This window comes from Chamaea fasciata, unplaced genomic scaffold (assembly GCF_029207755.1).
Source record: "Chamaea fasciata isolate MVZ Bird 193981 ecotype frontalis unplaced genomic scaffold, bChaFas1.0.hap1 SCAF_8, whole genome shotgun sequence".
Classification (NCBI taxonomy): domain Eukaryota; kingdom Metazoa; phylum Chordata; class Aves; order Passeriformes; family Sylviidae; genus Chamaea; species Chamaea fasciata.
In genome coordinates, this window is record NW_027094093.1 from 12,310,155 (window position 1) to 12,320,922 (window position 10,768).

The window sequence follows — 10,768 nt, forward strand, 5'->3', positions numbered from 1 at the left end:
GCGGGGTTCTGGCGGGCGGCGCGGCGGCGGCGCCGGCCCCCGGCCCTCACTCCGGCGGCGGCGGGCAGGAACGGGCGCTGCCGCCCTGTAAGACCTGTCGGCTGCGCCGAGGCTCCGTGCTGGCCGCGCCCTCTGCCCCGCTGCGGGGGAAGCCGGGCGGGCCGGGGAGAGGGAGCGGCGCACACCCAGCTCGGGAGGCGGCTGCGAGCAGCGGAGCCCTATCCCGGCCGCCGTGGGAGGCCAGAGGGAGGCGGGGGCCCAGCGAGGAAGGCGAGGTACGAACTTAACGGAGCGAGTGAGGAACTGCGGAGAGCCTGCGGGGCGTCCTTCCGCACATTCCGGTGCTTTTTGTCACGGACGGATCATTTCACTCGACATACGCGACCGGGAGCTGCCTCAGTCGCTGCGAACGCTGAAGTAGGAGCTGCGGCTCAGCGTCAGCAGAACCCAGTAACCCGGTACCGGGGCTTCGGCTCCGGAGCCTTCACACTGCCCTAGCTCACAGGCACAGGTTTCTGTGGTTTTTTCATGCCCTGCAGTGTTCGCTGGCTGAAGCTTTGGCCAGAGTGCGATGAATGTATCGTTTTACCTGTACAACACTCTCACTATTTACGGTACCAAAAAAAAAAAAAAAAAAAAAAGCGCCTGCAATAGAGAAGGAAAAATGTGGGAACAGGGAAAAGGTTTATGTGAGGACATGATTCAAAGCCGTATTGGAAAATAGAAACAATGTCAAGCTACATAAGAAAAAAAAAAAGTTAAAATTGTAGTGTTATTTGAATAAATGTGCACCACGGATGTTTCTGTTGGCTGGCTATACATCTTTGAACTAAGTCTACAATAATTTGATTTTGGTGTATCATAGTTATTAAGACTTTATTCTTCAGCTTAGCTTTTGTGGTTTCGTATTGCAAGCCGCAGAATAAATTGTCTGTGTAGCAGAATGAGGCATCTTCTTTCCAAGTAGGAGAAGGATGCTGTAGCCATTACAGTGCTGGGCAGTATCTTAAAGCACCTGCATTTGTTTTTTCTACTCTGCTACAAACTTCCTCAGTGAAGATTTTTAAGTCAAGCACTGATCCTCTGAAGGTGCCCAGTACCTGCTAGGGATCGATTTTTTTGTCTCCATTTGTTATCTCTAATAAGGAATTACAGCAGATCTCCAGGCAGATCTTCAGGGTAAAAATGTAACTGGAATGGCTTAGATATTTAGCAGTGAATGAAGTGGTGGGGGCCTGTTAGCTTTTCAAGAGTGTTCCCTTCATTAAGTAGCAGACATAATTTAAATGCGGGGTATGCTCAAGCTTAGCTCCTTAATAAACAATATTAGTTTTTTGGTATAGTACTTCAGCTTTTATAAGTTAACTTTCATACAGAAGTTGCATATTAACATGGAACTACTTCCTGTAGCTGACTTTTTATCAACCACCAAGTAGGATTCCTCATGGTGGCTGGAAAGCTGCCTATCAGAAAAGGGCCTGAGATTGCTGGCACGTGTTCAGCCAGCTGTCAGACAGCAGTGTGCCCAGGTGGTCAAGGCCAGTGGCATCCTGGTTTGTATTAGCAATGGTGTGGCCAACAGGTCCTGGGAAGTAATTGTCCCTCTGTACTCACTGGTGAGGCCAGTTCGCATCTCAAATACTGTGTTCAGTTTTGAGCCCCGCACAAGAAGAAAGACATTGAGGCACAGGAGGTGTTGAGAGAAGGGCAACAGAGCTGGTGAATGATCTGGATCACAAGTATTACAAGGAGTGGCTGAAGGAGTTTAGCCTGGAGAAGAGGAGGCTCAGGGGGACCTTCTTACTCTACAATTACCTAAAAGATTACAGCCAGGTGGGAGTTGGCTTCTTCTCCCAGGTAACAAGAGATAGGATGACAGTACTGGCCTCAAGTTGCACCAAGGGAAGTTTAGATGGATATTAGGGAAATTTTCTTCACTTAAGGGGTCATCAAGCATTGGAACAGGCTGTCCAGAGAAGTGGTGGAGTCACTGTCCCTGGTCGTGTTCAAAAAACATGTTGATGTGGTGCTTAGGGTGGGCCTGGCAGTGTTAGGTTAATGGTTGGACTCTGTGATCTTTGAGGTCTTTTCCAACCTTAATGATTCTACTGCTGAAGACTTGCTTACAGCTAAGGTGAAATAGTCCCATTCTGTACTTACAGAAGCTTCGATACATGTACTAGACATCTCTCTCACTGCCTAAGCTTTCAAAGCATCAGACCTAAATCTGCTAGAAGACTTTCAGAGAGGCTACTCTGATCTGTGAGTTGCTTCTCTTTTTTTTTTAACTGAAAACTCTTACAGTAGTATTTCCTCCCTCACTTGTGAAATGTAAAGTGCAATTGCTTCTGCCTTGCTTTTTTTTGTGAGCTAGTTCAGCTGTACACAGCCAAGCCAAGATCTGCCTAGCACAGCTGTGTTCCTTTAAAACAACAGACAATGCTTTCTTTTCCTACAAACTGCCAAGGATTCATGAGTGTTCTTTTTTACTTTTTGCACTTGTGCAGTTAACTTGCAATTAAATTGTTTGTTCAGAACTGGCAATAAAATTTCTAAACCTGTAAATTAAAAAGCAACACTTACACTACAGGTGTAGTCCTCAGTGTGGAGTTTGAAATTGATATGATACTTAAATAGAAGCAGACTTTCCCTGAGTTGGAGTTCTGGGGTTTTGTGTTTGATAGCTGACAGGAATGCCTCACAGTTCTGATTAAGGAGATTGAAGTTTATCACAAGTTTATGTATCATCTTACTTTGCTACTTTAATTTTTTCCTAGGATAAATGGGTGTGTATGACTTTTCCCCTGATCTAAAGCGGTTCCATGTCTTGTTTGGTAAGTTTGTCTTTAAAAATTTTGGCCGTTGTACCTTGTTACCCAGCTATACCTTAATATGAAAAGCCCTGGTAAAATGTCTTGCTTGAGGGGATTTCCACAGTGCTGAGATGTTTGAACTTCATTGTGTCAGCTTTTGGTGAAGGAGACTTTAGTGTCTCTTCTCTCTAGGTCTGCTATGTGTGTGCTTTATGCTGTTTCTTAACGCCTTGATTGATTGACTTGTAGCAGAAGACTTTCTGAACTGCTGGTTATGAGGCCTACTTTTTTACATTTTTGCACTGCCGTATTTAATAAATTGCAGCAACTCCACCAACATTCACTTGTTTCTGTTCTCAAGGACTGCTCCTGTATTCTGCGTACACCAGTTGAATCAATCAGACCAGAAGAGCTATCTCAGAGCAGCATCCATGAATGCCTGGTAAGAATCGAAACTTTAACTCCCAAGGTTAAATAAAAAGCTGGTGCATATTAAAAATAGCCTAATTAGGGAGTACTTCTTGAAATGCTGACAACGAAAATAAACAGAGTACTTTGGGGCTTCCAACTTTGGTAGGAGACTATAGGTATCTAAGTGTTAACCTTGTGCTAGTGTGAAAATAAACACACACACAAAACTTGTAACTCATAAAACTAAGTCTTAGTAATGGTAAAACTACCAGCTTGAATGTTCTTATTTGAGAACTGGACTTCAGCATTATTAATATTTTTGCATGAATTTTAAAAATATAAACGATTAAAAATTATGTAGCCATTTTGAGAACTGTTTCTTCTTTCTGTTAGGCTGATTCTGATCTAGCCTGGATTCCCCCATCTACAGGAAAGAATGAGATGGTATTTTGCTCTTCTAATGTCTCTCATTATGAACTCCAGCTGCAAATAGGTAACAGAAATGGACCTTAAAATATTTCTTCTCCCTTCTGTCAATAGTTTATTGCTAACTGCAGTAAATATTAAGTTTGGAAAATGAAGGATTATTCTTGTGTCTCTTCAGTTGAGAAAAGTGCAGAGCATTGCTCATATTTTAGTAACCTCTTATTACTAAAGACAAGACAAATCAACAATTACCTGAAATTGTCTCTTGATGTTTGTGCATGTACATGTCAGTTTTCAAAATCTGTGGTATGTGACAATAAATACAGCCTTAAGTCTCATAACTTGGCTACCCAAGTTGATTGTTCTAAGGACGGCTGCCTTAGATCCTTCTATGGATGCATAATGTTTATGTGAATATGCATGCTAAGTGTTGTTCATTTAAATGTATAATTGATGCTGACATATGTTAAAACACTTTTACTTGTTCTCAAAATAGCAGGGCTGTGCTTCAGCTAATTTGCCGCATATATTTTGCTACAATTACTTAAGGTCTTGGCATTCTGAAGGAAAAGGTCACACTGTTATCAATTGCAATTTTAAAACTGGAAAACGATCTCTAAATATGAAGGAAACCATGTGATGGATTATTATGCTTTCCAATGTTATGGCAGCCATTTCTGGTTTCAGGAAGGAGGTTCAACAATTTAACTTCAGTCTACCTTGCACGGCATACACCTACAGACAGGCAAGTTGCTGTAAGGATCACAGACCTTGAAAATTGCTCTGAAGAGCACTTGAGAGCCTTGCAGGTAAAGAAACAGCATTTCTGCACAAAGCCCGATGAAGATAGTGAGGAATACATATGAGATTACTGAACAAAGTTAGCCTTTGTTTGCACTGGGTCATTTCAGTCACGTTTATACCTCCAAAGGAGTAGAATATAATAAACACAATGCAGGTGTAAATTTGAGAATTGCTTTCTGAAGATAGCAGCTGACAATTGTTTTAGAAATATTTTGTAATTGTACAACTTACTTGAAACATGTTCTGTACTCTTATTTAACACCAAAAGTTTGGACTATAAACAAACCAGATTTACTTCAGACAAATGCAATTATGGGCAAGCTCTTTACATTTCTGTTTCAGCCTATGCACATCACCTGCAGTCTTGTATAAATGGAAAGAGACAGTTCTCTTTACTGATTACTTGATGTAGTTAATGCTCTTGGTAAGACTGCTATTCTGTGGTTAACACATCCATTTTCATTTAATTCCATAGAATGAGGTGGTTTTATCGCACTTTTTCCAGCATCCCAACATAATGACATTTTGGACAGTGTTTACAGCTGGAAGCTGGCTTTGGGTCATCTCCCCATTCATGGCCTATGGTAAGAACTGTTAACTGCAGTTTTGGAATAGGAAAAAGGGCTGATACAGGTTGGACCACATGGTCCATGAGAGGTTTCTCTTTGGTCATCTCCTGTCTTGTAGAAAAAAGACTCTCCCAAACCATTTGTTTAGAGAAGATTTCCTCCCCAGTGAAAACTGGTATTTGAACTGCATTAAATCCCACTTAGTCCCAGCACCCACCATGTGAGGAAGATGTATTTGGGAGATGTATTTGACTTTATACAACTTCTGCTAACAGAAGACCTATTTACATTGAATACACGCTGGACACAGATTTCCAGTTAACCGAACCATGGCATGGGGCATCAGTTACATCCGTGCAATAATGCACCAGAGTCAATATAAAGATAAAACATATAAAATATAAAGATGAGAGTGCTGCTCTTGACGAGAGTATACAGTGAGGGAAGCACAGACAAGTGAATTTAACAAGACTTGTTAGGCCTAGCTAGGTTTTTTTCACTTCCAGGTTCAGCTAGACACCTGCTGAAGACTTACTTTCCTGAAGGAATGAGTGAAGCTTTGATAGGGAACATTCTGTTTGGTGCAATCAGAGGATTAAATTACATGCACCAGAATGGATATATTCACAGGTAGGAGAATGTCAATAGGTAAGAACCAGATTATAGCATCTTAAGTATTGTCTCCTTCCTTTTCCTATATACCTTCTTATATCAGACAGTGCACAAGTAACAGTTTTTTCAATAATACAGGAGAACCAAGTTTGTAAAATCTTAACAGGAAATGTATTTATACATTTCTTCAAACCAGTTGTTACAGGGATTATATGTCTGCCTGGCTTTGTCTCTCTGAAGCAGAAGAAAACCAGAGTTATAGAAAGGGCTTCTTTAGTTTATACCCCTTGTAGGGGACAAGGGCCCTTCTCCAATTTCTGGCACCTTTTTCCTGATCACCTGTCTTAATGGAGAGATGAACTCCACGCTACCATCTCACGATAAGTCAATGAAATATGAAAACCTTTCTGTTCTAGTAGTGCTTTAAGTAATTCATATGACTAAAATTTACCACTTTATGTTACAGGAATATTAAAGCTAGCCACATTCTGATTTCAGAGGATGGGCTAGTTTCTCTCTCTGGCCTAAACAACCTCTACAGTTTAGTTAGCAATGGACAGAAGTCAAAGGTGGTGTATGATTTCCCCCAGTTTAGTACATCTGTGCTTCCTTGGCTGAGTCCTGAACTACTGAGACAGGTTAGTATAGATTACACATAATTTTTCCTATTCAAAGTTAGTGGCAGTACTGAATTTCCAGCTTAAGTCTGCTTGTAGAATTGCAGAGAAGGATGATGAACTGCAACTTCTAAAAGTACATGTATGTACTGAATTTTTAATTCTTCTAGAGAGAACCAGCTCTAAAACTGTTGGTAAGGTGATGCTGTACTAAATCTCTTTACTCAGACCTCCTGGAAACTACTGCAAAACCTGCAACTTGTGTTCAGTACAGCCATTAGATTTCTGAGAAATGTCTGAGGTTTCACAATTTAATTGTTTCAATACTGTGTAGGTTATGGGGCATTAGAATCTTGTTTTGAAGCAGGCACTTGTATTCTTGCCAGCACTGCTCAATGGCCTCAGTGATTAGTAGTGTCTTCCTTCTCTCACAGGATTTGTCTGGCTATAACATGAAGTCTGACATTTACAGTGTGGGAATTACAGCATGTGAATTAGCCAATGGACACGTTCCGTTTCAAGATATGCCTCGCACTCAGGTACAATGCTAAACTTTATCTCTAGTTAAAAATGTGCTGAGCATTTTGTTTTGTTTTACTCACAGAAACCATTGCTATTACTGCTGAAATAGAGGGTGCTTTTTGTTACTTCAAGCATGCATGCCTCTTTCTAGAAAAAATAATCCTTCCATCCCTGGAGTTTCATAGCTTACCCTAAATAGGTGTGGATAACTACTGAACTCTCATACTGATATTCCTTCCTACCAGATGCTGCTGCAAAAGCTGAAAGGTCCCACCTACTGTCCTTGGGATATAAATACCTTTCCCCGGGGGGAATCCAGGATGAAGAATTCCCGATCAGGTGTTGATTCTGGAATTGGTGAGAGCATGACACGCACAATGACCAGTGAAAGACTCCAAATGCCCTTTTCCAAAACATTTTCACCTGCTTTCCACAACTTGGTAGAACTTTGCTTGCAACAGGACCCCGAGAAAAGGTAACATTCTGGTGAAAACTAATTTTTTTGTCACTTCGATCTAAGACCAAGTATAGCCCATGGTTTAGGATACAGTAATCAGTTGAATGCAGTTAGAGTCAGAATTTGAGAGCAGATGTACTATGTAAAACAATACACTTACATTTGTATTTTAAAAATTATCTTGTCTGATAAACTAATCAAACTTTTTTTGAAGTCATTTGACCCCTGAATTTCTTGTAATATGACTGTGCTTTGTAACAAGTAAAACTAACTTTCCAACATGTGCTTTGTCCAAGAAAAAAACCCCCAGAAATCTGAAATATATGTTTTCAGTTCTGTGTCTCTTTTGAATGAGGCATTAAATTCCTTGTTAAACAGAAACATAAATAGGCCTTTAAAAATAGATTTCTTCAGTAGTGCCTTCACTACAAATTGAGGCACAGAATGTAGGAATTGTGTGTTGCTTTTCTCATTCTTCACATTTGTCCTGTGGAGGAAAACCCACAGGGCTTAAATTTATTTGTCAGTCTGGCCCATTATCCAAATGCAGTATTTTACTTTCCAAAACATAATTATATTGTTCATTTTATGATTCAGGCCATCAGCAAGCAGTTTGCTTTCGCATACGTTCTTCAAACAGGTGAGTTTACTATATTTCATTAAATGACACAGCTATAACCTAAATAAGCCACAAAAAGAGCTAGATTACAAAATAATAAAGTTACCTGGAGCCAAAAAGTGTCTTGTAAGAGCATACCTGCTTCAGAATTTTTAACAAAATTATATTGATAGAGTACAGGACACATAAGATATATCAATTTCCCCACTGATTAAGTTGATTTAACTTAACTAAAGGCAGCCTAACTAATTTTTAAAATGGTTAATATTCTTTGATTTAAAGCAGAACTGCGCAGCTGATTTCATTAGCCTTGAAAGACTAATAGTGGTGAAAGCAAAACCTCTCATCCTTTTACTTTCAGTATTGTAACATGCAAGAACATGGCTCTGATTTCACATGCTTTTAGTGAAGTCAGTTACAAAGTTACGAAGACCTTTATGTGCAGCTTTAACTTTTTTTCTTTCTAGATAAAGGAACAAACACAGAATTCATTACTGTCCCTATTACCACCTCCTATTCAAAATAACAGATCAGAGTTCCTGGCACTGCCCTCAACAGCAGTTGGGACTCAACTTGGACGTATTGCTACAAATCAAGATGATACAGACTGGGAATTCTAAATAAATACCAATGATACCTCTCCAGTGTTTCAGAGAAGGAAAATGTGATTTGTATTTGCTGCTTTTGTATGGTTAAAATACAGTTAGAGCAAGTATACTTGAAATGCCATGAAGTGGCTATAATTCATTAACTTCCTCTTGGCATCACAAAATGCAGCGTGCCTCACTCTCTGACTGTAAGGAAAACTCTGTATAAAGAATGGCTGAGTGCTCACCTCTCTCTTTCAAAGTCTTTCTTAACAAGAAAGTCCCTGCTGTAATCTTACTCTGTACTGTATTATCAGCTCCTAGTGCTGCAGTCCACATGCCTTTCTGAATTCAGGCCTGGGGTTTGTCTTTGATCTTACCTAAACATCTGTTTGTCTTTTCATTAGGACACAAATCATTTTAGTAAGGAGAAATCCTCCACTTCCGAGTTGAAATGTGAAACTGCACAGATTAATTGCTTATGTAAATAAATGTTTCTCTCTCAAAAGACATTTTTCTCACTTGGCATGCTGTCACATTTGCCAAAAGTTAGCTATGCATCATTTTTCATGCAGTTTTAATACTGCGTGTTTCCCAAAGAAGTTAAGTTGCTTGGAAGTGGGACTCCTGCTCTTGTATCTGTTCACATTTTAGTACAAATCTGGGGTTTTGCACCTCTGTTTATTGTTGTGTCATTTTAGCAGTTTATCTGAGGATGTCTCACTATGCAAAGTAAGTCTCAAGTTCTAGCAGGTACGGGTTAATTTTGAAGAGTCATATTAAATAATCTAAAGTTACTGTACATATTTTTATTTATACTGTATTCCTGTTCACCACCAGAATTTACTAGAACCTAATACTGTTTTCCTGGAAGAAAAGGCAACATGTATTAAGCTTCACTGGCATTGCTGCTGGCAAACAAGCCTCTTCTGCAAGGCACAGTTAAATTCCCGTGGATCAATTCAGCTGTACTGAGAACCTAATAGCCCCCTAGCATCCTACTGAATTTGCCTGTTACAAGTCAGATGAAAAGCAGTCTTCTCCCTCCAATTCAGTAAATTCTCATCTCTCATACTATACCAGGCAACTCAAACTGAACAAAAGCAGCTTTTTTCTTTGAAAAACCTGCATATTCTCATTGTGTTGTGGCAAAAGTTGTGTCCCAATGCCACTAGTACGTTCCTGATGTAATCATGATGGTGGTAAAAAAGTATAAATAGATACTGGATGGATATATTTTAACTTTTCAACCTAAACAACATTCCACATAAGTCTTCAAGTCTTCCATAGCTGAGCAGGCCTGTAGCCAACTTTGAGAATATCACTGCAATGCCAGCAGCTTTGCTACGAGGCCCTGAAGACCAAATGACTGAAATACAGGCCTGAGAGACACAGAAAATTCTAAATGACCACATAAAAGTATCAAAAAAAAAGTTGATTCTACTCATTATGCTGTGAAGAGAGCTCTATATTTCTAAACTTAATATGTTAAACTTGAGATTAAAGACCTGTCAATAAACTTACCCTATCTGCCTCCATTTATATCTGTACTTCTTGGACTTCTGTTTTCACCAACATTCCAGCCATACTAACAGCTTCTTGTTACTAGGAGGAGAAAAAAATCATATTTATGTCAATCATTAGGTAAGGAAGTAGTTGCCGAAACTAGAAAATTATTAAAAAATATTAATAACTTAATTGTGTATTCATGGAGAAGATACTATTTTCATGTGAACCCCATATTCTTAATTCTTAACCATTACAGGTTTGGACCGTTTGCAAGTCAAATACATTAGATAGCATCTACAAGTAACTTTTGACTAACAGTGCATGTAAAAAACAAGTCAAATAAGTGAGAACACACATGAAGTTCTACATATTTTAATTACAGACCTCTGAATAAATATTACTACTATTAAAACTTGTAGAAAATTTCAGGCAGCTTAACTGCTAGTATTTTCAAGCTTCTCTTACAACAAGTGCCATGGACTGTATAAAAATGAATTTGGATACTAATAACAATGTCAGTACAAAGTTATTCAAACCACTGTGTGTTCCTGTGGAGTTACTTTGCTGCCCTCTCTGTGAAAAGAATTAAAAACATTAAAAAATTTCTAAACACTGTTCCAGTTTCTGTACTGACATCAAGGAGAAAATCAGATAGAATTTTTTTAAGTTAAAAGCTCACAAGTCTTTACTCTTAGAACTACGCCTTTCAACAACTGTCTCTCTTCAAACAAAAGCAATTAAGAGCCATTGTGACTTCTTAACCAGAAATAATTGAAAATACTCCCTGGATTATATTTACTGAAACGTTTGATATAATTTTGC

General features: G+C 39.3%; 1 protein-coding gene across 2 annotated transcripts; it reads left to right on the forward strand.

The window, feature by feature from the left end:
- Positions 1-21: 21 nt before the first annotated feature.
- On the forward strand, positions 22-9,960 carry STRADB (STE20 related adaptor beta). Of its 2 annotated transcripts, none has more exons than XM_066189690.1 (12): positions 22-275; positions 2,778-2,834; positions 3,175-3,255; positions 3,618-3,717; positions 4,338-4,459; positions 4,930-5,038; positions 5,530-5,653; positions 6,102-6,273; positions 6,687-6,791; positions 7,020-7,249; positions 7,829-7,871; positions 8,318-9,960. In XM_066189690.1, exons 2-12 carry the CDS (start codon positions 2,823-2,825, stop codon positions 8,468-8,470), a joined length of 1,251 nt encoding a protein of 416 aa, XP_066045787.1. In that variant the 5' UTR covers positions 22-275; positions 2,778-2,822; the 3' UTR covers positions 8,471-9,960. The 2 variants fall into 2 exon arrangements, with proteins under 2 accessions (XP_066045787.1, XP_066045788.1); XM_066189691.1 differs by having other exon boundaries at positions 4,960-5,038.
- Positions 9,961-10,768: the final 808 nt, after the last annotated feature.